Here is a 27,492-nt window from a genome sequence, read left to right on the forward strand (position 1 = left end):
TAAAGCATATATATATATTATGTATTTTTTATCAAACAATAACAACAAATTTACAAATATGGAATGCAGAATGTATAACAATGTAATTAAAATCCATAAAAGTTGGACATACAGTTGTTTTGGATATATAATAGAGGCCAGCTCTGATTAATGTAAACAGTTTATAGCTGATGTAGGAAGCAAAGCATTCATTCAAATACTTCATTATGATAAGTTATTTAGAATTTTTTTTTATTTTGTGTAAACAGTTATAGTATATATGCTGAAACATGTACATGGCTAAAAATGAATGTTCACAGATGCCACTATACATTTAATAGAAGAACAATCTCATTCAAATTGTTCTTGATATTTCAAAATCGAAATTTCAAAATACTGCATTCATCTATGAACAAATTGTTAAGCTTCAGGATATAATATATTTCATATCTACTTCTTGCAAAAAATAAACAAATTTATACTGTTTAATAGAGATTTGTATGTAGCTGCTATTACTATCACACATCTTTAAAGAAGAAATTACTACGGAAGGCAAAATAATAACAATTGCGACAGATACATGGCAAAAAATAAACCCATTTCCATTCAAAGTAATGAATAACTATAGAAACAAATACAATGAGAAACACCAGTTGATCAAGACAAAATAATATATATATATATATATATTAACAAATAAATAAGCACTAGAACACACCCGCAAAATTGTGGGCATTCAGAGAGTGGATGAAAGTATGTAAAGTGTTGTATTGTCAACGTAAATTTGTTCTGCCCAACAGAAGTTCTTTTGGAAACAATTGTTTTTCAACCCCTCCTCCTTTTTTTTCAACATTCCCATTTTTTTGTTTTCTATTAATTTCAATATGAACATACATTTAGTATGTTATGAACATTCATTGCTCTAAATAAAGTGTGTTTGCTTTTGACTATCAATCTCAGCTTACTAATCAATCCACAGTGGTCACTGATATGTTGTATAGGCCCTCTCGACCTTATATACTTAGGGACAAGATGATTTTTGGAAAAGATTTTATGACTAGATAATTTCAGAAAAGGTATAAAAAGGTCATAGGTACTTTGGAACAGGACAATTGTTTTTCTAGCCCGGTTCCTACTTTTCCCCAAAAAAAATTCCTTTTTTTTCGTTTTCTGTTAATTTAAATAATGATAGCATTTATCTGTATATTATGAACATTCATTTACTTTCTACTATAGATAAAGTGTATTTGCATTTTTACTATCATTCAACTCTCAGTTTACTAATTGATCCACAGCGGTCATTGATATATTATATAGACCCCTCTCTATTTAATAAACTCTGTGACCGCCGTTGAAAGTATACTTGAAAATGATAGCAGATAGCAAATCCACTTTATGCATAGTACCATATGTAAATATGTTCAAAGTATACATAGAAACGTAAACTGGGAGTCTAGTCTGAATTAAAATTCTGTCCAATGACGGACACAATATCCGGATCTTTTTCACATTTTTCTCCCAAAATAACCCAAACTGAATAAACATAAGAATGGATGACAAATGTGATTATGCATGGTATCTGTAGGACACAGACGGGTAATGTTTAAAAAAATGGAGAAAAAACTTAACTAAGTTATGTGTCATACATGAAAAAATGACATTTGGAGCAATGTCATTCTAAAAATCCTAAATGACATCACAACAAAGAGACAAAAGTTGATAGGATTGTAAACATAATAATTCAAAAGAAATAACATTTAAAGATGATTTCCTTCATTTTTAGTTATCATAACCCTATTAATTGTTTTTTTTGGCTATTAAATTTTAGCAAGTTCTATCAAATATCTTCTTAATTGCACAATTCACTATAAGCAATCATTTTAATATTCATGATATTTTTAGTTAAAACAGATCATTAAATTGACCGAATGATGACCTAAATATTGCTTTTATCTACTTCATTTGAACTCTGGTGGAAAGTTGTCTCATTCGCACATCTCCTTATTTTATTTCTTATACAAAGTATACGTGTTGATGGTTGATTCCTTTAAATGGTCAGTTTATAAAAAAAATAAAACCCTGAGTTGTAAAATGACATTTATATGAATATGATATCCATTTACATACATTATTTGTTTCACCACATTTTATATTTGAATAAAAATACGGACATATTTATTCAGTGATGGGGGAAACACACTATTATATAATTATTATCAAGTAAGATGAGAAAAAATAGGTTGTATACATGTATTACAAATATTTTTGTTGTAACCTGTACAAATATAATTAAAATATATAAAAATATAACAATTAAATTGATATAACATTTAAAGTACATCTGCATTTTGTATGCATTCAAATACAACATTATTTGTAACGTTCATTTAGATTCGATAACATCACAAAAATACCTGTTTACTGGCTCCGCTAACGCATCACCATTATACTTAATTTGTGACCATCAAATCACCAATTGATGCAGTCGGAGCTTAAAATACAATACCGTTATATTTTGTTGTTTCATGGAATTGTTATATCAATTGGGAATATTTTTGTTGTTAAATTCATGGAAAAGTTATATCAATCCGGAATGTTTTTGTTTTTTTTTGCAAAGAAACATCAACTTGGAATGTGTTTTTTGTTTCATGGAAAAATTCATGAACTGAGAATGTTTTTGTTGTTTCATGGAATGGTTTAGATAATCATTTTCTCATGAAAGAGTAGGACATACAAATTTTAATTATAAAACATTTTGACACAGAAACAAATAGAAAAGTGATAATTATAAACACATTTGTAAACATTTAGAACATTCACACAATATCACAGAATTCACATTCACATTATAACAAAAGGTATCTCCCCTATATATAAGCTACACTAAATATAAAAAAAAAATTGATAGCAAACATAGAACTGAATTTTAGTTTTCTTTTTCTTATCAAATATTTAAAAAGCCATGTCAAATATTGACATTACACAAATTCAAATTATCATTTCAGGCATGGATTATCATATGTATCCATGAGTCAGAAAAAATATATAATTTCCTACCCATTTTAAACCCTGTATAAATTGTATCTAGATTTTAAGACTAGAGTTAGCAATAATACTATTTGTTCAATAAGAGACATTGTTCAGTAAAATTTTGACTGTAGATCTCTATATGAACTTCATATAAACACCCCTTTCCCTAGATTGTGATGGTCCCTTTTAAATCAGTCATATATAGAAGTTCAACATATTATTGGGGGCTATACATTGTTTTTATAATTGAGATCTTTATAAGTTTTAATAGGCTATTATATCAGATTATTATTCTTTTGCCTCTGGAATTTCAATTTCGTCTACAAAGAGTTTATGTTGAACACCATCTTTACGTTTTCCTGTTGTATAGCCCTTGATGACAGCTGAATGAGCACCTATTTCAAAATGAGTCTCTGCTCCCTCATCTGTAAACTCTCCCTGTAAAAACAAAACAAAACATTCTGATCATTTTTAACTTTTAATAGATGTGTCTCATCTTCATTTATCATCTTCTAATTAAATATAGCCAAAAATTAAAAAAAAAATCAATTATCAGACTCATCTCAGTAAGGAGTAAAACAATTTTGCATTGCTCCTCTTGGAAATAAATAAGTGCTACTAAATTTCATTTTCTGACAACTAAAAGCCCCAATCATTTTTTTCTAAACAATGTTTCTTGAATTCAAGAATACCAAGATAGCAAACATTGTTGTGTTCAGCATACCCCATTCATATTTCAAACTATTAGAAAACAGGAAGTGGGTGTCTGACATACATGAAAAGTGCTCAGATGTTAAACCTAATCACTGTCAAGCTGAGTTGTGAATCTTTATATCAGAGCTACCAGTAGGCTAGCCTCTTATTTTGTTTTCTTCATTCAATTACCCATTTTTTCCTATTCTTTATATTTTAATTTTAAGACATTTTCTCTATTCTGTAGCATATACAGACCATAAGCTTATTATATTCTTCTACATATGAAATACTGACACAAAAAAAAAATGTTGTTTTGTTGTACATATGTATATAAACCCTATGCAATAACTTACTTAGTATTACATGCTAAATGATATAAAGTGTAGGCTGAGTGCATAAAAAATCATAGTTTAAATTTTTGTAAAAGAAATAAAGACTCTAGCTGGTTCTAAAGCTTGCTCCAAGTTTTCAAAACTGGTGACAAAATATAGTAGCCGGCGATTTTCCTGGCTCCAACTTTTTGGGAGCCACAGCAGCCCCTGTACAGGTTTGAATTTGGATTGTAATTAAATATTTGACACATAATAGGTTTCGGACACAGAACAACTGTAGTCAAAGAACTTAGAATTGGTAATAGGCTCAATTTTTTGCTTTTGTTTAATACATTATGCTGTTGCCCATAATTCCTAAACTGTTAGGACTATAACCCCAAAAATCAATCCAAACCTTCCTTAAGTGGTTATAAACCCTTGTGTTAAAATTTTATTGATTTCTATAGACTTATACTAAAGTTATTATCCGGAAACCATCCGTCTTTGGACAACCCTGACACTGACGACATATTACCATTTTTATTTTTTGCAATTGTATAAAAACTTCCTAAATAAAAGAAGAAATATAGTGTCATATACAACTACAAATTTATCAACATTCATCAATGTCTTATGCTTCAAGCAAATGTGTATATTTCATATTTTAAATTGAATTATATGTTAAGAATTCAATGATTATATTATCATTTACCAAAAGTTATGTCTTTAATTAAAGCAAATATATAAACTTACAAAAGTGTCTACTTTATCACCATTCACATAAACATATAGGGTATTTTTCTCTGAAAAATATATTTCATACAAATAATAAAATCATGTTCATTATCAGAAACAAGTACAATGCATACTATTTTTCCCAACTTAATTAGACACTTTAAAAGCATGGTTACTCTTTTTTTTTATTTGTTATTCATTTACTCACTGAATTTTCTGCTGATTCATGAAGATATAATGATAAATAAGTTTTGTACACATCAAGAAAAATCAAAGCATTTGAATTAAAAAAAAAAAAGCAAGTACTATTTCTTTTAACTATAAAATAAATGGAAAGTGTGTCTGTGGGGACACAAATAATGTCCCAGCTTGCATATAACGTTATATAAGGACATAACAAGACAGTGATATTGTTTGCCACAAATTACAGCCGAAATTCGGCTTTTTCCCCTAGAGAAAATTCCTCCCAAAAAGTTTTACATTTTCCCCAAACAGTGATGGTATTGGTAGTAATGTTCGTGTTAATATTTTGATATTAGAAAGCACTTTTGAGATCTGGTTTTCTGATCAGAATCATCATGGTGTTTGTAACACATGTGGGTTTCAATGCATTAAGTACCATCATGACTTCTGTTTCTTTCCCCTCTCCGAAAAGTACCTTTCAGGTTTAAAATGTCTGACAACCGAAATATACATGAAAAAACAGTACAAAAAAGACAGCAAACGTCAGCAAAAAATCGAAAATGTGTTTAGAATAAAATACACAAATTTCCCAATTTCATTAAAAAATATGCATTTTTCCCAATAAAAAACGGTAGAGGTAGTTTTGAAAAAAGACGACAATATCACTGCAAGAGAACGGTACAAGTGACGCCACCCAAATTCCAACTTGATACTTGTATGTGTTTTATAGAAATAAGCATAGTGAATAAGTCTTATAATGTTTTTTGCTGCGTTGAAGACCCATTGCTGAACTTCTGTTGTTATCTGCTCTTTGGTCGGGTTGTTGTCTCCTTGACATATTCCCCCATTTCCATCCTCAATTTTATTGGTTGTGGTTAACTTAAGTTAGAGAACAAAATCGACAGATTTAGAATTTTTTACATTTATAAAGAGGCATAACTTAATGGTAAAAGTAACATCCCCCACATTCATACTTAATCTGTGTTTTGTGGTGATAAGCATTGTGTATAAGTTTCATAACATTCGTATGAGGCAAACTAAAGTTGAACAAGAATGGGTCCCCAGTACATGGATGCCCCATCTGCACTATCATTTTCTATGTTCAATGGGCAGTGAAAATAGGGGAAAATTTCTAATTTGGCATTAAAATTAGAAAGATCATCATAAGGAACATGTGTTCTAAGTTTCAAGTTGATTGGACTTGAACTTCATCAAAAACTACCTTGACCAAAAACTTTAACCTGAAGCAGGGCAGACAAACGAATAGATGAACAGACCAGAAAACATAATGCCCATAAATGGGGCAAAATAATGGAAATGGAAAATTCAGCAATTTTTATGTTTACATTTTAGACTTAAACAAAAATTACGAAATTGTCATTTGAGCACTTAACACACGATGCATAAAAATTGAGAATAATATTTTGATTATCAAATTTGTAAACATTGATAACAATAGAAAAAAATATTAAATTCTGTAAAAAATGATTGTTTATCAGAACAAACCTAAGCAAACTCTAAAATTATGACCAGCAATCTTTAAACACCAGGCTCTCTGTATCTTTGACTGATTTTCTTTAAACTTCTTCAGTGGCTTTCCATTCACTTCTAACAGATATTCATAGGCAAATCCACTAACAGCGTCTATACTTATTACACATTTGGCATTTCCTACTTGAAAGTGTTCTTTTCCAACAAGTTTGAACATCCAGTCTTCTCTATAAATTTCCTGAAAATAAACAATATACATATGATTAATTATGAATTACAAGCTCCTGACTTGAGACACTGGCATATAAAGAATGTGGCTTGGTTAAACATATTGATGAGTGCTCAATCCTTCACGTAATCTGAGACATTGGTGTTACAGCACAACAGAAGAACAAACAATAAAAAAATAATCTGTAAAAGACTTGACCATCAGATTTTTAGAAGAGCACATACCAAACCTTAAATAATAAAGTAATATGAAACAAGTGATAATTGTAAAAAGTTGATGCATTTATATTATTTTATCATATATGAAGCTCATATTTATATCTTTGTGTAAAGTTTCATAAGGGAAAATTTGTCTTAACAAGTAATTAATTGTTACATGATGAATAAAACAATTCATCAGGTCAATTTTCTCCCCTTCAAAATATTGCACCAGAATAATTTCGCATCAACAAGTTGCTTCACTCGTTCTGCTCCATCTTTCTGTTTCAAGTACCCAGTATTGCTTAGTTAGATATCATTTTCCCAAAGTTATTTATATTCTTTTCCTTTTTTTCCCCCTTCTTTTGTGAGATTACCTTTCCATCAACTGTTATGACCCTTTTCCCTGATGTAGTTCCATGTTCAAACTCTACTTTATGTACTCCATCTGGCAAAGGAACATCCCATGCTGCTACAAGGTCACCTGATGCTGCCATTGTTATTGTTGTCTGCTATGTCTATTTCTAGAGGAAACCTTTAAATAAAAAATAAAGCAAAGTTTTATTATACATTTTTCAGAATTCAAAATTTGAGAGAATTTTTTCAATCAGAAAAGATTATATGAATCATTATATCTATAATATACTTCAAGTAACTTGACCTTACATGTATTGGTAATTTTCCATATAAAAACAAAATAAAGATACATACGATGTACATGTATATGAGCAAATGTCCTATCCCAAAAAATAGTTTCCCCGTGTTATCATCTTTGTCATGTTATATTTGTTCAAGACATGATCATCTTGTAGCAAAATATCTTTTTCTCTTACATTTATGCATTAAATATCATTTAGACATATCATTTTATACAAGATTTTACAATTACCAACAGCTTTAACATTAAAAAAAACTTGTTAAAAGATTTTAATTCAAAAAGTACCATATACATTAAAGTTGTTTGTACAACCATATATTTGTTTTATCATGCTGACACATTATAATTCTCACTTTTGTTAAAGAATGGCTTTGCATAAACATGATAAAATAATCACTTAAGATATATATATTAAAATTCTACAGAACATATAATATACTTACTTATGGTACTATATATTGACAATAAAGTTCAAGAATCGAATACAAACAGTGAAAACACATGAGTAAATACGGAAACTGACAGAATTTATTAAATAGTGTGAATAATCTTACTGGTAAATACCGGGTACTTGTATAGAATAAATTGTAGTTGTGAAAACACCTGTTCTCATGTTTAGATTTGTTATTATCACTCATCTAATAACACCTAGTTTTCAGTCTCTCACAATAGAATCCAGAAGTCTGACAGGCGTCCAACACACTTAGCAATAATTTTTCATGTCTATAATGATAGAAATTGTCAAAGACCATTGATAGTGTTGATAATAATATAATCCAGCCAGAATTGAATCAACTGATGCTTAAACAAATGACTTTCACAAGTAGAAAAAAATATGCATGAAGTCATTGCAAAAACATCAGACCAGATCAGATAAATCATACATGTCAACTAAAACTGACTTAACGCAAAAAAGTTTGTTAACAGTTGCCCAAACAGAAGTCAGTACTTCTACACACACTCAGCCATAATTTTACAGAATTTGTTCTTACCTTAAGGTATAATCAACCTAACCTTATGCAAATTTTAGTTTTGTGAAAGTCCTATATATATTTATAAACAAGAGGCTTCTATCAAATTTATAACTTATGTATTGCTGATCATTTATAATGTTTACAGTTTCTATCTTTTATATATACATGTGTAGGTTTGGAAATTCTAGACAAAAAACATAATAAAAGTCAAAAATCTCCATTAAGGTGTCATCAATTGGTTTTGTTCATATTATCAATTTTGTGAATTATGTTTTGTTGATCATTTATTAGTTTCCTGAGATAATGCATATGTAAAAGGCAAAAATTGTAATCATTTACAATTTCTACCAATTCATCATAGTTTTTGAGATAAGACTAAAGGCAAAAATCTAAAAGAAGTCAAAAATATTCCTCTACATGTACATGTATTAGGGCAATAACCCCTGTAGGGAGTCAACCAATAGATTCAGCAATATTTTGTAAGTCTTGTATTGGTGATCAAGTTTATGAACCAGCTTATCAACCGTCCACAACGGATGTCACAATTCTTTGTTAAAGGTCATCCAGTTTATAATCATTAATGATCACCAAATAAAATAAATCAAATAAAATCGGTCATTTCATCTAATTTATTGTACAATCACTCAACTTGCAACGTTTCCAGTTGTTTGATGATGAAATCATACTAGACAGTAAGACTTCAACGTAATGAACTTATTAAAAGCATTGTGTACTTTGTTAAATTCACTCAGACATATTTTGTCTTCACCTACAAGGTGTGGTCATGGATTGTATTCACTGCTACTGTGTACAATCCCCAAAAGAAGTAGAAGCACTCCCCAAATGTAAGAAAGATATCAACCAATTATAATTCTTTTTTAGTATTGAAATATATGTACATGTACAATGTACCTACAAAATGTACTCAAGATTAGTCTCCCTACTTCTGACTTTAAATTTACGAGTTCAATTAAGTTATAGACAAAGTGTAGAGGGTCGTAATATGTGGTCAGGGAAGGGGATGGCCTGGTAATTTTTTTTCTGTAGAATTTATATTATCAATCACTGTGATATCAAAATCGCCCTTTCACTGTGATGATTTTTTTTAATGTTTGACTAACTTGGATGGTCTGCTTCAAAGATTCCAGCAACAAAAATAGGCATTGGATACATCGTTTTGAAGACCATTTTAATGTAGAAAATATAGGAAAATATATGACGTTACCATTTTAATGTAGATCTATGATAAAACAAGTATTATTATTATAAGCATTAAGGAAAGTCATGCATAAAAATGTTTTGCATTTGTATTCAGATGTTTTCTCTTATAATTCTAATCCTGAAACACTCAAAAAAGTATCCAAGAAAAATATTTATATCTATTCGATGATGATCTATGCAATTCCACAATCTGATAAGGCCAATGCAGGTAAGGGATAGACTGTCCAGAGTCAATCAATAATTGCTTAAATGGTGTAATTTTGATTATCATTAGCCATTCGGAAGTCAGAATTGGAATGGCCATTTGAAAATTTGCATTTTTGTACAATACTTTAGAATAACTATGAAAACATATAGTACTTTAGAAATGTTTTATTTTTATTTAGAAGAGTAGAAACAAGAATGTGTCCATAGTACACGGATGCCCCACTCTCACTATCATTTTCCATGTTCAATTGACCGTGAAATTGGGGTCAAAAGTCTAATTTGGCTTTAGAATTAGAAAGATCATATCATAAGGAACATGTGTACTAAGTTTCAAGTTGATTGGACTTCAGCTTCATCAAAAACTACCTTGACCAAAAACTTAAACCTGAAGCGGGACAGACGGACGGATGGACAGACGCACAAACCAGAAAACAACATGCCCCCTCTACTATCGTGTGTGAGGCATAAAAAACGAACCACAACAACAGCTAGTATAGAAACCTTAGAAGTAGTAGCAGGAATTCTTCCACTGGACCTCAAAAGAAACCGTATAAAACAAATTGCAAAAATAAAATCATATAAAATCACTATCCCTATTAAACAAATTTTTGATGATTGGAAAAATATAAATGAACCTGAGAAAACTAACGGCCTTATAGTCTGAATTTGAATTCCGAGGGTTAGCAGCCTCAAAATCACCACCAGAGTATTGGAAAAATCTCAGAAGTTCAAAGTCTAGATCAGAGGAACAAGCTTTTCAGGGAAAGACTATTATTTTGGAAAAAATACATCAACTAAAAAAAAATACAACAATAGCTTTCACTGATGGCTCCTGCAGAGGAAACCAAGGTCCATGCAGGGCTGGGGAAGCTATTTTAATACCAAACAGCACAGAACATGTGAAGTTAACACAGCCAGTTTCTAATAGAGGATCTATTTAATTATTGGAATTAGTAGCTACATTTTTTGTAGCAAGCTGGTAATACATGTAGATTTTCTTATAATTCCAAACAACAGAAAAAACACAGAATCCATCAAAATTTTCTCAGACAGTTAATCAGCAATTGGAATTCTAACTTTAAATTGAAAATCGGTTAATTACAGCAAAACTATTCATGATATTAAAATCGGTAGTTTGGCACTTAAATCTGAAGGAATCATTGTTTCAATTGAATTGACCCTTGGACACGCTGAAATATAAGGTAATGAACTACATGTACAATGTAGCAGACCAACTAGCTACAAAAGCAACACAGGAGGCAGAAAAAAATAGAAAGCATTCCAATAGTCACAAAACAAGATATACAAAAAGGAGCAAAAGACTGTGTAATGTTAAACCGGCAAAACCGATTGGACAACAGTGATAATGGAAGAAGATATTATTCCTTTCATCAAAATGTAAAAAATACACTTCCAAAAGACAAACCGTTAACAGAAATGTATCAGATAACAACTAGTTTAAGAACAGGATATTGTAATTTAAACTCGTACAAATCAATGATATGCCCAGCACTTCGAACGACAAATGCAGCTGTGGACAAAAAGAAACAGTTGACCATTATCTACTGTATTGTGAAAATTATACTGGAAGGCCACAAAATAAATAGTTAAGGTTTTATAAGGGTTAATTATTTATTTATTGATTTATTTATTTTTTTATTTATTAAATTATTTATTTATTTATTTTTCTCTGCAGTGCCACATCACAAATACAAGCGTACTAATGAGTTTTATACAATAGTGACATAAAATTACCAGAGTGATCTAAATACAGAGAGATGATAGTGTCAAGTTGACACTCACTAAAGACTAAAGACATTTTGCACTAATTTTGTACACTGGTAATAGCATAGTGATGTCAATGCAGAAATTTTTCATGTAAAAGGTACATTAACAAAGTCCTAACAAACTGACATGAAGACCGATTACAATTTACAGACTACGGAGTACGGTAGGATTAGTCCAAATAATACACCTTATCGCTAATCCCGGCTGACCCGGCCGCTTGAACTTTTGACGTCAACAACAATCACATTTCCATTGTGGCGTCAGATATTTTGTTTTATGACGTCAAAATTTTACGGGGAACCTGTGTGATTTCCAGCAATGGCGGACAAATAGCGATAAGGTGTATTGTGACGTCATAATTATTTGGACTACGGTAGGATATGCCGGCCCGAGAGGAGAACACTGCAGCCGCAGAACTGAAATGTGATTGAGCGTAATTTGGTACTTTGTGTTATATTAAGGTATAGATAGTACACATGTATATGTTACAAAATTCAGAAACATTTGCCTATGACTGTGTGGACAACCTGTCAACAAGGAAGGAGGATCTAAAAACGTTACCAGCTGGTTACATTTTGCATATAATTAAAATATTGTTGTACTGTTTAGCAGGTTTAAAAGTTCACTTTACCTTAAAGCATATAAAGGTATCAAACACAGATTTTAGCGAAGAAGAATGAAACGGTCTGCCTGGCAACACTTACACAAAATCCGGGCACTTGTTACTTCGTAGAGCCGCAGTGAATTTCGATCCAGTAATAAATATTTTCCCACTGTTTATACTTTTAAAATATGGTATGAAAAATTTAACCTGTTAATTTTATTTTCGAAAATATTTTTTTTTATTGGAATTTTTTCCTTAAATTATTGAGAACTTTTTGTAAACAAAACAGTGTCGCATATGTAAACAACAATGGCGGCTTTTGGAAACAGATATTTTGAAAAATTGGTATTTGATTGAAATTATTGTACAAATCAATTTTTATATAGCTATAAAATGCTGATTTTGAACATGTTTTATCTAAGAAAGATGGATATTGTAATATATTCTGATAAGCTTACAAATAATCTGATGTCAGTGCCCGCTAAAATTTGAATTTCTTGGCCCACTTCAGGCACTTGCTTGGACATGTTTCCTATCCGTAACTTCGATAACACTTATTAGACAGCTATGCAATTATTTTAGAAAAAAAAAGTTTCTTTATTCAGAAGTACCTGAACGTTGATCGACTATTATGCCTCACAGAGTAAATATATCATATTTGCATCACATTTTTACATGCTAAAAAACAACAGAATTATAATTTTAATGTAACTTACAATGCTACTGTAGTATACTTTGCAGTAGGTGGTCAATTACTAATGAAAACACACTTTGTCATTTGTGCAGTCCTTCTGTTAGTCAATAAATAAAAGTTGTTTTGACTTCATTCAGTCATTCTTGCAGGTATTTGATATTGAAATGATTTTTAGTACATTTTTTCATGATTAAAGGTGGCATTAATGCACGCACATACTGTATGTAAAAGTGACTGTTTACATTCATTTTGAAATGTTTATCTATGCTATTATCATTACATGAATTGGGAAAACACATTCAAATTATGAATATGTTGATACATGTAAGGTCGGTCGCATGAAGCTCATACAACTTACAATACAGCTTTTAATTTATTTGTTGTTTTGAAATTCTCAAGCTAGTTTCCATCATCATCAAGGTTTCAAGTTATGTTCTTCACCAAAAAAGTTTCAATTATATATGCATGCCTTTATGATGTCATTTACCTGATAAAGGGAATCATGGGCCTGTATTCCTGAACTTTTATAAAAGTTCATCAAGGGTTTAGTGAATGTCATTATGCAGGATAAAGTAGAAATAATATAGGTACTTAATCACCCACTCGCTTAACATGGGACGGAAGTGATGATGCTCCAAAACGCATGAAATTCATTTAGAATGATGTTCACTAAAACCAAAGTTTTTTAATGGAAATGCAAATTAAAGAACTCGAAAGTGGACAATTGGTTTCCTGTACAAATATTACAAACGTTTTGAGAAAATGTCCAGGGGTTTGAAGAGGAGGTTTAAGTTCTGGTAGCTATGTCTTGATAACCTTGCATCAAAATGCAGCAGTTTTTGTATACATGTGTCTAACAAAATGATTGCCATCATCAACTAAGAAGACAATACTCCTAATATCATGTCCAACAATAAAACTATTAGCAGCTTTTATACTGTTAGGTCATGCTGCTTTTGATTTGTCAGCCTAAAAATCAGATATCAGGTCAAAAGATCTGATAGATTAATCAGAAACCTCTTTTATTGTCAAAATTTAATCTTTATATATTGTAAAGTTGAAAACTTATTTGGTATTTGTGTGTGTGATTAAAACTGTTATTCTTTATTATTTTTCAGGGTGACGTTGATTATGAAAATGATGACATGAGGATTTCATCAAATTATCGGGTAAATTTGCCTCTGTATTAATTTTGATATATCTTAGAAAAAAATAATATGTATTTAATACTGCCAGGGTGTTTCTGGTGCAAATGTACAAAAGCTCATTATTCATGATTGTAATAACCTGATCATAATGATTTTGGTTTTATAGATATAAGAGATGGGGTATGAGCGCTCATGACTCAACTCTCCTTCAAAGTCACAATTTGTCAAAGTTAACCATTATAGGTCAAGTACAGTCTTCAACAGGGAGCCTTGGCCTTGGCTCACTGAATTGCAAGCGTTAAAGGGCCCCATTCCCCCCACCCCCCCCCCCCCCCCCCTCAAAAAAAATGACATCCTTACCTATTGTTATCTACAATAGTGTAACATCACAACATAGAAAGACACTATGAAATATCAATTGAAATGGCATAACTCAATCAAAAGACATTTTAACACAAACAATTGAACATACACTCAGTGAATGAATATTTGATCTATGACACAGTTTTTGGCTTAAGAAAAACCCAGTTCTTTGCACCAAAAAATCTTATACATTAAATGTAAGTTCTCATAATGTTTATCGTAATGTGTATTTACCTTTTTTGGTCCTCATGTTGAGGGAGATTTTGTTCAAAGTTTCTTGGTTTAAGTCCTGTCTTACTAGCAATGACATTTAAATGGTTACTGTATGATAACAACAGCTGTAATAGACAAAGATTTGACTATAATTTGGCCATTCTGATGTGTAATTCAGTAAAAGGCCGCTTTGATAATTGTGATTAGTAATGCATTAAAGCTATCCATTAATGTGTTATTATATAAAAAAGAAGATTTTATGACTTTATTTTACACTCTAAAGATTCATATGCACAAATGTGGGTCAAAGATGTGCCATTGTACAAACACATTCTTTTTAAAAACAATATATTTATTTATAGTACAGATCCTTCATATCCCCCTTTTTCTCATTTAAATTCAAGGTCCATCAAAACTGATTAATAATATATCTTCTTCAAAAATAATATTAATAAGGTTAATTTTAGTTCATTGAAAACCAAATTATGCAAAACAGTTTATAAATATGATCATACATTGTTTTTTCTTCCAGGTTGAAGTAGAAGAATGGCAAGATATCAATAAAGAGTTAAAAAAGCATGGACTACCTATAGTTAAAATTCTCCATCCCTCTGATGTTACATTGTTATCAGGTAAAATGAGATTCTTTGTTTATTATTAATACAGGTTTTTATAGACTTTTTATGGTTTTGTTTCTCAGCTACAATCTCATCAAAGAGAGACAATCACCTCCTAAATTGCAATGAGATAATTTTTATTATTTCATCTTGATTTAACATTGATTCATAAATTAAATAAGTGTTGTGTCCTTTCTTCAGCAAAATAATTAACTCATACTGTGATTAACTTTCCGAGTATTCTTCCCAACTGTGTACATGTTTGTATTATGTTATAATCATTTTATAGGCAGAACAATATGTATGGACTTACCTATGAGCCAGACAGTGAGGGAAAACTTCATCTCATTAATGGTAGACTGTGATCACAGGCAGAATCTCCTACAAGATCTCATCTTATCTAATAACCAAATCAAGTATGATTGAGTCATAACTAATAATTATTGCTTTATAAATACTAATATTTAGATAAATATTTTAATATTATATAATATAAAGATAATACTGTGGATTCATTATTATTTGTTGGATAACAATTTTTCGTGGATTTCATGGGTTTAATGAAACCGAAATTTTAAATGTTCAACGAATTGAATATTTTCTGTATATTATGATAAGCGGACTTTTTGAAAACCATGAAATCATATATCCATGGGAATGCAAGTTTTCCTTAATCCACAAAAATTGGTACCCATGAAAATAAATGAATCTACAGCACTAGCACATATTATTATTTATAAGAGTTGCTGTGGAAATACAGATAATAATATCTACAACCATAATTCAATATATCTAACCAAATCAAGTATTATTGTGTCATTAAATATACTTGTAACTGTATAACAAATATTATACCTCCTACAAGATCTTATTATATCTAGCCAAATCAAGTAAGATTGTTGTTAAAGAATTTATTACTATAAAACACTCATAATATCTCACTACAAGATTTGATTTTAAACCCAATCTAGTATAAATATATGTCAAAACATTGATCACTGAAGATAAAATTGAGAATGGAAATGGGGAATGTGTCAAAGAGATAACAACCCGACCAAAGGACAAAAAACATACTGAAGAACACACATGATATCTACCATTATAACTCATTATATCTTATAGACAAATCAAGTATGATTGTACCATAAAAAAAATCTTCTTTTCCACAAGATAGTTTTCCTTTCTCTAAAATTGTGTTTTACTTTGCAAAAAGTGGTGTCGAAATTCAGTTTTATTGTCGAGCCTGCAACTTTTGTTGCAGAAAGCTCGACATAGGGATAGTGATCCGGCGGCGGCTACGGCGGCGGTGTTAGCTAACTTCTTAAAAGCTTTATATTTTAGAAGGTGGAAGACCTGGATGCTTCATACTTTGTATATAGATGCCTCATGTTACGAAGTTTCCGTCAGTCACATGTCCAATGTCCTTTACCTCATTTCATGGTTCAGTGACCACTTGGAAAAAAAGTTCAGATTTTTTGTAATGTTGAATTCTCTCTTATTATAAGTAATAGGATAACTATATTTGATATGTGCATACCTTGCAAGGTCCTCGTGTCTGTCAGACAGTTTTCACTTGACCTCGACCTCATTTCATGGATCAGTAAACAAGGTAAGTTTTGGTGGTCAAGTCCGTATCTCAGATACTATAAGCAATAGGGCTTGTATATTCGGTGTATGGAAGGACTGTAAGGTGTACATGTCCAACTGGCAGGTGTCATCTGACCTTGACCTCATTTTCATGGTTCAGTGGTTATAGTTAAATTTTGTGTTTTGGTCTGTTTTTTTCATACTATATGCAATAGGTCTACTGTATTTGTTGTATGGAATGATTGTAAGGTGTACATGTCTAGCGGGCAGATGTCATGTGACCTTGACCTCATTTTCATGGTTCAGTGGTTATAGTTAAATTTTTGTGTTTTGGTCTGTTTTTTTCATACTATATGCAATAGGTCTACTATATTTGTTGTATGGAATGATTGTAAGGTGTACATGTCTAGCGGGCAGATGTCATGTGACCTTGACCTCATTTTCATGGTTCAGTGGTCAAAGTTAAGTTTTTGAGTTTTGGTCTATTTATCTAATACTATATGCCATAGGTCAACTATATTTGGTGTATGGAAATATTTTATGATCTTTATGTCAGTAGGGCAGGTTTCTTTTGACCATGACCTCATTTTCACGGTTCATTGCACAGTGTTAATTTTTTGTGTTTTGGTCAATTTTTCTTAAACTATAAGTAATAGGTCAACTATATATGTTGTATAGAAGCATTGTTAGCTGTACATGTCTGCCTGGCATGGTTCATCTGACCTTGACCTCATTTTCATGGTTCATTGGTCTTTGTTTAGTTATTTTGGTTAATGTTAAGTTAATGAGACAGTTGTTATAAAGCTTTATACTTAGGACTATCAACATAATATCAATGATTAGTATAGAAGGCGAGACATTTCAGCGTGTGCACTCTTGTAATTATTACTATCAAGGGGAAATAACAAACTCAGATCAGTAGAAAATAGTTTACTTTAAGAACACTGTCAGTGTAGGTTGGAAATATATTTTTTATTAAATCAAGTGTAGAAAAAAATCAGAAGAGATAATTATGTGATTGACATTGAAGAACTTGAAAGCAGAAAATATTTTGTGTTCATTTATTTTGCTGGGAAAAGGGCTATTAATCAATTAGTCTATCTTCATGTATATCTTTTACTTGTAGCTTTTTTAAATTGCTTCTTAATTGATTTTTATTTTTTTACTATTGTGGTAAGGCCAAATAAAAATATATGTGTGGTTCCAGTAACCCAACCGACCCTAGTTAAAAAAAAACGACGATTTTTTTGAGGACTGTGAATTAAAATAATTAAATTCATAGATTTCTGTCATCTGAATTTCCATAAGTATCTGTCATGGCTAAAATGCAACAATTCATAACAGAATGCAACAAAATTAACTAAAAACGTATCATGACTGTTTATTTTACAACCAAACACATGTTAAAATGGCGGACTTCCGGGTTGGGGCATGAAACAATTTCGGTAAACACACAATTTTTTTCCGAATTTTGACATTCCAAAAAAAAAATAAAAAAATTGCCGACCTACCGACCCTATTTTCTAAAAGTATGTACCTGGAACCACACATATATTTTTATTTGGCCTAAGCTTTTGAATGCAACTTTACTGGGATAAGAAATGATATAATTTTATTTTAAGGGAGGATTTGACAAAGCAAAACAGATTTGATGGAAAAATACCATGGTCGTATGAAAGAATTAAAAGTTTTACTGGAAAGTTCTAGAAATAGAGTAGAGGTAAGTTCATGCTTGATTGATTTTGATAATTGTTAATTGATTGTTTGGTGATCGCTTTACTCTGCATCAGCACCTAAAGGCAATATCATGGCGATGATAATTGTTTAACAACACATCAAGGTGTTGTGTTTGTATCTTAGTTGGGATGATTATTGAGTAAAGATTGAATTGACACTTTACTTGAAAACAAACATTTGCTATCATTTTAATTTCTCTATTATCAATATTGCTTAAGTTACCTGATAAAGTCATTGTTTCTGTAATGTATTCTATCTGGTACTAAAGTAATCAAGTAATCAATATTTATTTTGGAAACATATAAATGTACTTTGGTGTAAAAAAATGGCAAATATCAGAAGTTAATGTTTTTATGCCCCTTCTAAGATAGTAGAGGGGGCAATATGTTTTCTGGTCCGTGAGTCTGCTCATCTGTCTGTCTGTTTGTCCCACTTCAGGTTAAAGTTTTTTGGTCAAGGTAGTTTTTGATGAAGTTTAAGTCCAATCAACACATGTTCCCTATGCTGTGATATGATCTTAATGCTGAATTAGATTTTTGTCCCCATTTCACGGTCCACTGAACATAGAAAATGATAGTGCAAGTGGGGCATCCTGTACTATGGACACATCTTGTTCAATTTTGTTTGTTTACAGGAACTAGAAAAAGACCAAGATATGAAGTCTTCTATCTTTGAAGAGGAAGAAGAAAAATTGAAGAATACCAAGAAATCAATGCATCAAAAATGTAAATTTCTTCAACAGAAATGTGACAACCAGGAAAAAGAACTTGAGAGATTAAAACATAAACTGGGCAAAATGGCCAGTGAGGTTAGAACATAATTGATATACAATGACATAATAAGTCATCTGCAGTATAAAATCTAGAAGTTGTATCTAACTTTTTGTTTTGGTACAATTATTTAAAATTATATCAGACAGTTCATCAAATATGTAATTTAGAATTTAACAATTTAAAGCAAATAATAATAAAAAAAATACCTGTTCAATGGGAAATAACTGAGCAAAAATAAATCTTAAAAATAGTTTTGTTATGGTTGTGATTGTAACAAAATAAATTTGAAAGTTGTTTATTTTATTTTAGCTAAATGATCAAAATGCACAAGTGCTTCCAAAAACATTTGTTTGCAGTCGATAGAAAGTATATATTCTCTTGAACTGAATTTTAATGTGCGTATTGTTATGCGTTTACTTTTCTACATTGGCTAGAGGTATAGGGGGAGGGTTGAGATCTCACAAACATGTTTAACCCCGACGCATTTTTGCGCCTGTCCCAAGTCAGGAGCCTCTGGCCTTTGTTAGTCTTGTATTGTTTTAATTTTAGTTTCTTGTGTACAATTTGGAAATTAGTATGGTGTTCATTATCACTGAACTAGTATATATTTGTTTAGGGGCCAGTTGAAGGACGCCTCCAGGTGCGGGAATTTCTCGCTACATTGAAGACCTGTTGGTGACCTTCTGCTGTTGTTTTTTTCTATGGTCGGGTTGTTGTCCTCTTTGGCACATTCCCCATTTCCATTCTCAATTTTATTTGTGTGAATATTTTTTAATTTTAATATTTTTAAATTATACCTGTCCAATGAATAAAATCATATCTTTTTCAAACTTTATATGCATGCTAGCAAGTGATGCATTCTAAGTTACAGATTACACAACAGGTACTCGATGTATAACTTGAATTTATCTTTGTATTCATGGAATTATTTAACTCAATAATAAATCTTGTTTTCAGGAAGAAAAACGTACTGAAAGACAGAATCAAATTTTCCAAGAATTTAAAAAGAGAACTGCAAGAGCTCACAATACCATGGATGAAAAGTAAGAACAGAGTGATTTTATTGAAATGCTGTTGATTAGTATCTGGATTGTTAATTTTGCTATTAGTATTTAAGCTAGATCAGTTTTATGATATCACAGATTGATAATATTTTAGAATCTTCTTTGATTTAATTGTTTGCTAAAATAAGGGGTACTGGAATTTCAAATTTACATCAAAATTAAACATTTTAAATACCATTTTTCAAAGTATAAGATTTTTTCTGTTATTTTCTCATTCTTTACATGTTTTTTTTCTCTCCATCATATTGTGATTTTAGAATAAGCCAGAAGAGAAGTATTATGAAATATAAAAGAAAACAATGAATTCTATGAAAACAAATAATGATACATTTTGTTCTTTTTATTTTATTTTTGAAAGTGCGATCATACTTCTACACAAATCCCCATATTTGTTATCAAATTTTAAAAGTTTTGCCCAATTTATGATGTCTTTTTCCCTATAAAGCTATTGTAAAGTTAAAAAAATAAATATTACGTTCCCAGAATTTGACATGTTTCAGCTAACAGGCACATGTTATAGAAGTCTTGTTTGAAATAATTTTAGCAGAAGTACCTTAATGTTTGATTATCTTATTAGCATCTGATGAACTCAGAATTGTGAAAAAAAATAGTGAAGATAGTGGTATTTATGAGGGTCTGGATGGAATTTTCAAATTGAAAAAACTTCAAAAGTGAGCCAAGAAATGCAAATTCTAGGGCAAAAAATAAATAACAGAGAAAAACAGACAAACAAAACAGAGAATAAAGATTAATTGGGTGTTAAAATATTTTTAGAATAGAGAATAATAGGCAAATAAAATAAAAAAAATGGCGCAAAATGATGTAAAAAGTTAAGGAATACAAGAAACAAAGGACTCCAGACACTCATTTATGAGTTTATGTGTATTGATTTATCAGCTTTGCTTTATTCAGCTCCATATTCTTTACAGGTTTTAAAGCCAATTTCAAATGTTTTGAATAGCTATACTGCTTTATTTCTGAAATAACATTATGTTACTTTTGTGTGCTGTTATTTTTTCCAGGTTGCTAGATATAATTGATGCTTATGAAAAACAGATTAGTAGTATGCAAAAAGAGCTAGACTTTTATAAGTAAGGTTTTTAGCTTTGCTTATATTCTTACATATTGTAGCATATTGATTTTCTTTATACATTTTGATAATTAAAGTTAAAGTAATTAGTATGTTACAATTATTATTTTTTGTTCAATTTTTAATTGACCCATTATATCGTGTTTGATATTAGTTGCACAATAGTTCATCATATTGCTTTGATGTAAGTTGTATATATCATGTCAAGAAATAATTCCAGATAAAGGTTATATAACCAGCTTAGTGTGCAAGTTCAGTAAAAGTTAAGAGCCAAATTGATGCAACCCTGTTAAATTTCTAAACTGAATAAATAAATTTTTAACTGAAATTTTAACAAAAATTGAACAGTGGTATTGTTTGCCTCAAATTACAGCAGAAATTCGGCCTTTTCCCCTAGAGAAAATTCCCAATTACCAAAAAAAATGGCTTAAAATTCCTCCCAAAAAGTTGTACATTTTCCCCAACAGTGATGGCATTGGTAGTAATGTTTGTAAATATCGTATTCATGTTATTATTTTGATATATTAGAAAGCACTTTTGAGATCCAGTTTTCTGATCAGAATCATCATGGTGTTTGTAACACATAGTTTTATAGCTATAAATACGTTACCATCATAAATTCTGAGTGTAACCCCAATTGCGTCATAGGTCAGATGGAAAATCCCAACTAAAAATAAACGTACTCTCACTGGTCCGGACATATACCCCTGTTTGCCCATATTCTTCCATTCAATTTCCATCTGCGACATCGGTCAACACGTGCACATCAAGTTTTACAGATTCAACAGAGAAGTGTTTAGTTTTTTGAATAGCTTAATTGCTTTTCATATATATTGTGTATTTTATTGGAAATATATTCCCTTGTTTTGTTTAAATTTCTAAACAAAATTATTTGTGTTTTTGACTAAAGTAAAATTTATTATGGACTTTAATTTGAATAGTCCGTATGTAAGTATTCCTGGTTCGGACTATCTCTTAGATGGGTCACTACCTTTAAGTCCCCCCCAAACTACCAGTACATTGACCGGAGTTTCGACAACGGTGGTCTGGTATTGCTACCTATCCGACCCTTTCACAAGGTTCGGCCATGCATTTTGGGGGGGTACCTACGTCAACTTCGGTGACTCATACTTTATCTAGGTCTGTTAATTCAGCGGGTACTATTAGTTTCTGTCCCAGGTACAGCTATGGGCTTGAACTTGCCAGGTTCTAGACCCCCATTATCCTATTGTGGGTATATGCTTCCCAACACGGCACACAACCTTTACCCTCATGGTCTCAGCCACCTTGGCCACAGTCTTACCCTTATGGTGGGTTTATGCCAAACCAACCTGGTTTTTGGCCTTATAGGGACAATTTCTATGGTCCCCCTTCTGGGGTAGCTACTGCACCACCTTTAGCTCCTGCTCTACCCGTAGCAGTATCTTTGACTTCTGCAGTAGCTCCTTCTACCACCGTACCTGACTCTCAAGCTTCTAGTTCTTCTCATGGTACTCCGGGTTTCTGATCATGCATCACCTTTGGATGGTTTACAGAAGTTACTTTTAGACTTTGGTGAGTCTTTCAAGGCTGAATTTAGTACTCTATCCAGTCGTATGACTCTACTGGAAAATAGAGTTTCTTCTCATCAACCTTCTCCAGCTAAGTCTGTAGAATGTGATGAGAGGGAGGATGTACGAGCTTTCTGTTTCCCCTGGGAGTCATGAAAGGGCTTTCCTCACTGATGAGGATGTTGAAAGTTCTTCTTCTCCCAAGGTATCGAAGACGGCCCCTGAGCCTTCTTCTAAGTCAGCTCAACAACCTCCCACCAAGGAGACTGAGGATCCCTCCTTCCTTGAAGGATCTTAGGGATAAGGTGTATACCTTGATGAGGGATGAAGCACATATCCCTTTTCTCTCTCCTTCCAAGCCGAAGAAAACCTTCAACTTTTGAAGCTTCCTGTGGTATTTCTCAGGATACTGTGACTTCTCACAATTCTTTTCCTGAATCTGGCCATATGACTTTTGCTTTACAATTTATTAATGAAGGTATCGCTAATTCTGCTAGTGAAAAGGTTGCTAATAACAATATCTCAGGATTTGGAATGTCATCCTTTTCTGATCAGGTTAAGTACAAGGATTTTGATATCTTTGATTCTTCACTGGGTAGACTTGTTCCCACTTGTGACAAATCTATGTCATCTTTATTGGGAAAAAAGCCAGTAGATGGTCTTCGTCTCACTCAACCTGTTTGGTCAAAGACTGAGAATCTCCTTCGTAGTGCTTCTCAAGTTCTTGGCACAGCCGAAACATTTTCTAGCTGCAACCGGACATTTGCTTAACAGCGAAGATTCGGTTGTTCCAGCAGAAGTACGATCCTTCTTACTTCAACTGGATAAAGCTTTAGGTTCATCTCAGTTGCTTTTAATGGGTTCTATTGCTAATTGCACCCTATCTAAAAGAGCAGAGTTTCTTGAAAACATTTCTATCGCTGAGCCTTTGAAAGATTCTTTACTGAAATCTCCACTCTCTGACAAGATGTTTGGTTTACCCTTACAGCGGGTTCAAGAGGAACTCAGCAAAAACCCTCCTTCAGTCAAAGTTAGTTGTACAAGTTACTAATGGCAAGAGGTCGGTTAATGCTACATCTAGTTCTAATAGTACTTCTGCTTCAGGTGGTCCTCCTTCTTCTGCTAAGAAAAGGAAGAATAACTACGGCAAACCGCAGAACAAACCCAATAACTCAGGAAAAAGCTCAGGTAAGCCTTCTGGTGGTTTTAAGGGGTTCCAAGAAACCTGGGTCTAGTACCTAGGTTCTTGCCCCCTCGTACGTTATTGACAGCTTCCCCAGGGGAAAAATTTACAACAAGTTTCCTCAAAAATCAATACCAGTAGGGGGGAGGTTAAGTTTTTTCCTAAATCAGTGGAAGAAAATTACCTCAGACTGTTATGTGCTGTCAATAATTCGAGGGGGGATTAACACTTCAGTTCAAGAACCCACCTCCTCTATCTGCAGTTCCAATAAGTTGTCTCATACACAAGACCCAGTCAAGTGTCAACTTCTATCAGTAGAAGTGGACACTATGTTACAAAAAGCTGCAATAGAGGAGGTGTCGATCTTAACTCTGTCTCCGGGATTTTATTCCCGTCTTTTTCTGGTTCCAAAGAAGACTGGAGGAAATGAGGCCAGTCATAGACCTATCTATTCTGAACAAATTTCTTATTGTTCCCCACTTCAAAATGGAAACAAACAGATCCATCAGGGCTTCAATCCTTCCAGGAATGTGGACTACTTCTCTGGATCTTTCAGACGCGTATTTCCACATTCCCATTTCCAAAACTTACAGGAAATACCTTCGCTTCGTTTGGAACAACAAAGTTTTCCAGTTCAAGGCTCTCCCTTTTGGCCTGTCTACAGCCCCTTTGGCTTTTACCAAAATCATGCAGGCAGCTATAGCTCACCTACATTCCCTGTCTATTCAGATTCATTCCTATCTGGACGATTCCCTTCTCAAGGAATTTTGCCCAATCAAATTGAGGGTTCAGACAGACTTGGTCATCAATTGTTTTCTGTCCCTAGGGCTTCCTTATCTCTTGGAAAAAGTCAGAGATAATTCCGTCTCAAGACTTTGTTTTTCCTGGGAGAACATTTCCTAACCAGTGTAGGCCTAGTCCTCCCACCAGAGGAGAAATTTACAAAACTATGTCAGAAAATACATTTATTCCTGACGGTTCAATCAGTCACAGCACGTCAATTCTTGCAACTTCTGGGTCTATTGAACTCTCTGGCAGATGTAATTCCATTGGGACGACTCCACATTCGTCCGCTTCAGTTTTATCTGCACAAGTTATGGATTGCAGCTTCACAAGAATGGGAAGCATTGATTCCAATCACTCAGCCTTTATTTCCACACCTTCAATGGTGGTTAGTACGGGAAAATGTAATGAGGGGCCTATGTCTGTCCCCTCAAGTTCCCAGTCTAACATTATTCACAGATGCCTCCACCCTCGGTTGGGGAGCATATCTGGAGGGGCTTACAATCTCGGGAGTCTGGAGTCCAGATCTTTTGGAAGAGCATATCAATGTATTGGAAATGAAAGCAGTTCTGTTTGCACTGAATCATTTCCAAATGTCTCTAAAAGAATCAGTCTGTCATTCTGGCCACGGACAACACAACAGTTGTAGCTTATCTCAAGAATCAGGGAGGAACTCATTCACCTTCTCTTTATCAGATAGCCAGAGACATTCTCCTTCTGTGTTTTCAACTCCAGGTTCATCTAGTGGTGAGACATATTGCGGGGCACCTCAATATTCTAGCCGACACTCTATCCAGATCCCTTGCTCCAGTAAACACGGAGTGGGAACTTACTTCAAGTAGTTTTCAAAGCTGTGACTCTTCATTGGGGGTCACCTCAGATAGATCTGTTTGCGACCAGTCTCAATCACAAACTTCTAACATTTGTGTCTCCGGTTCCAGATCCAAAATCTTTTGCGGTAGACGCAATGAGCCTATCTTGGAAAGGAATGTTCGGGTACGCCTTCCCTCCTTTCAGGTTTCTCTCCCCAGTACTTCAGAAAATAGCAGGGGAAAATTGCAAGATCATAGTTATTGCTCCAGCATGGCCAAAACAGTCTTGGTTTCCCAGACCTTCTGCGCCTATCATGTGCTTGTCCTCTGGTTCTACCTCTGAGACCAGACCTTCTGTCTCAAATCAAGGGCAAGGTTCTTTATCAAAATCCAGAAAAACTTCATCTACACGCCTGGCTTCTCTCAGGGTTAGCCTCAGAAAGAGAGGTTTTTCTGAAGGAGCAACCAAGCATCTCACAAAGTCTGTCAGAGACTCCACTAGCATTGTCTATGATGCAAAATGGTCAATCTTCTCAGATTGGTGTAGTGAGCGGGAAATTGATCCTTTCCAAGTCACTGTACAACAATTAGCAGACTTTCTAGTTTTTCTTTTTGAATCCAAAGGATTATGTCCCTCTACTATTAAGGGATATAGATCAGCTATCTCAAGAACTATTCATATTTCTGGTGGCCCCAGATTTTGGAATCAATGAGCATATTTCTCTTTTGGTTCGTAGTTTTAGTCTTGAAAGACCAAGACAAAAAACTTTAGTTCCTAAGTGGGACCTTGGACTAGTTTTATCCTTTTTAAAACTTCCTCCTTTTGAACCAGCAGAAACAATAGATTTAAGGTTTCTTTCCTATAAATGCTGTTTTCTTTTAGCTTTGGCTTCTGGACGGAGAAGGAGTGAAATCCATGCCTTCTCTATTTCTGATGCTTGCCTTCGATTTAACAGGGATAAATCTTCTGTTACTCTTTTAACGGATCCTGCTTTTTTGGCAAAGAATCAGATTCCAGATAAGGGTGCAGAACCAGTTGTGATTCCTGCACTCCCTAGCGATTCTATTTCTGTACTTTTATGTCCAGTAAGAATCCTATCTATTTATCTGAAAGAACGTGTAGTTTACGTTCTGTTTCTAACTCAAGACTCTTTATTCCTATTAAAAAAAGGAATCTCAGATCTTTCTGTTAAAACTATTTCTACTTGGATATGCAAATGCATATCTTTAGCTTATGGTTCTTCTAAGGCAGAACTTTTAAATAGTTTTAATGTTAAAGCTCATGATGTTAGGGGTATCTCTACATCCTGGGCTCTGTTTAACAGTGCATCTCTAGAAGAGGTACTGTCTGCAGGTTTCTGGAGAAATGAGAACTCTTTTATATCTCACTACCTCCAATCTATGGCTACTTTTGCCGAAAGTTTATACTCTCTTGGACCTATAGTTTCAGCACAAAGATTGAACTTTCCTCCTGTTTCTTCTGTTACAGGGGATTCAGCTTTACGTTAGATTCTGTTACTCAGAATTTATGATGGTAACGTATTTATAGCTATAAAATATTCAAAATTTTAAAGT

At 32.6% G+C, this 27,492-nt stretch overlaps 2 protein-coding genes across 4 annotated transcripts in view; one reads left to right on the forward strand and one right to left on the reverse strand.

Moving 5' to 3' along the window:
- On the reverse strand, positions 1–14,764 carry LOC139505702 (fas apoptotic inhibitory molecule 1-like). 3 transcript variants are annotated; one of them, XM_071295193.1, is made up of 5 exons: positions 14,743–14,764; positions 7,229–7,386; positions 6,441–6,663; positions 4,770–4,819; positions 1–3,447 (listed from the first exon to the last, which is right to left on the reverse strand). In XM_071295193.1, the coding sequence occupies exons 2-5, from the start codon at positions 7,346–7,348 to the stop codon at positions 3,298–3,300; spliced, it is 543 nt and encodes a 180-aa protein (XP_071151294.1). In that variant the 5' UTR covers positions 7,349–7,386; positions 14,743–14,764; the 3' UTR covers positions 1–3,297. The 3 variants fall into 3 exon arrangements, with proteins under 3 accessions (XP_071151294.1, XP_071151293.1, XP_071151292.1); XM_071295192.1 differs by lacking the exon at positions 14,743–14,764 and adding an exon at positions 12,404–12,465; XM_071295191.1 differs by lacking the exon at positions 14,743–14,764 and adding an exon at positions 12,331–12,439.
- Positions 12,585–27,492, forward strand: part of LOC139505701 (centrosomal protein of 70 kDa-like) — a gene marked incomplete at its 3' end in the record, with an annotated part of 24,636 nt that continues 9,728 nt past the window's right edge. Inside the window, 9 exon segments of the mRNA XM_071295190.1 lie at positions 12,585–12,648; positions 14,116–14,166; positions 15,254–15,353; positions 15,628–15,754; positions 18,548–18,566; positions 18,568–18,645; positions 19,297–19,470; positions 20,393–20,478; positions 21,522–21,590. Coding sequence (XP_071151291.1) covers positions 12,613–12,648; positions 14,116–14,166; positions 15,254–15,353; positions 15,628–15,754; positions 18,548–18,566; positions 18,568–18,645; positions 19,297–19,470; positions 20,393–20,478; positions 21,522–21,590 — 740 coding nt within the window.

This window comes from Mytilus edulis, unplaced genomic scaffold (genome assembly GCF_963676685.1).
Source record: "Mytilus edulis unplaced genomic scaffold, xbMytEdul2.2 SCAFFOLD_438, whole genome shotgun sequence".
NCBI classification, from domain to species: domain Eukaryota; kingdom Metazoa; phylum Mollusca; class Bivalvia; order Mytilida; family Mytilidae; genus Mytilus; species Mytilus edulis.

Bases quoted from the DNA above. Each gene is read 5' to 3' on its own strand.
- LOC139505702 (XM_071295193.1), bottom strand. From the start codon at position 7,348: ATGGCAGCATCAGGTGACCTTGTAGCAGCATGGGATGTTCCTTTGCCA. The intron at 6,664-7,228 runs GTAATCTCACAA...GTTTATTTTCAG, and splicing joins TCATAACAGTTGATGGAAAG to GAAATTTATAGAGAAGACTG. The intron at 3,448-4,769 runs GTAAGTTTATAT...TTGTTTTTACAG, and splicing joins GTGATAAAGTAGACACTTTT to GGAGAGTTTACAGATGAGGG.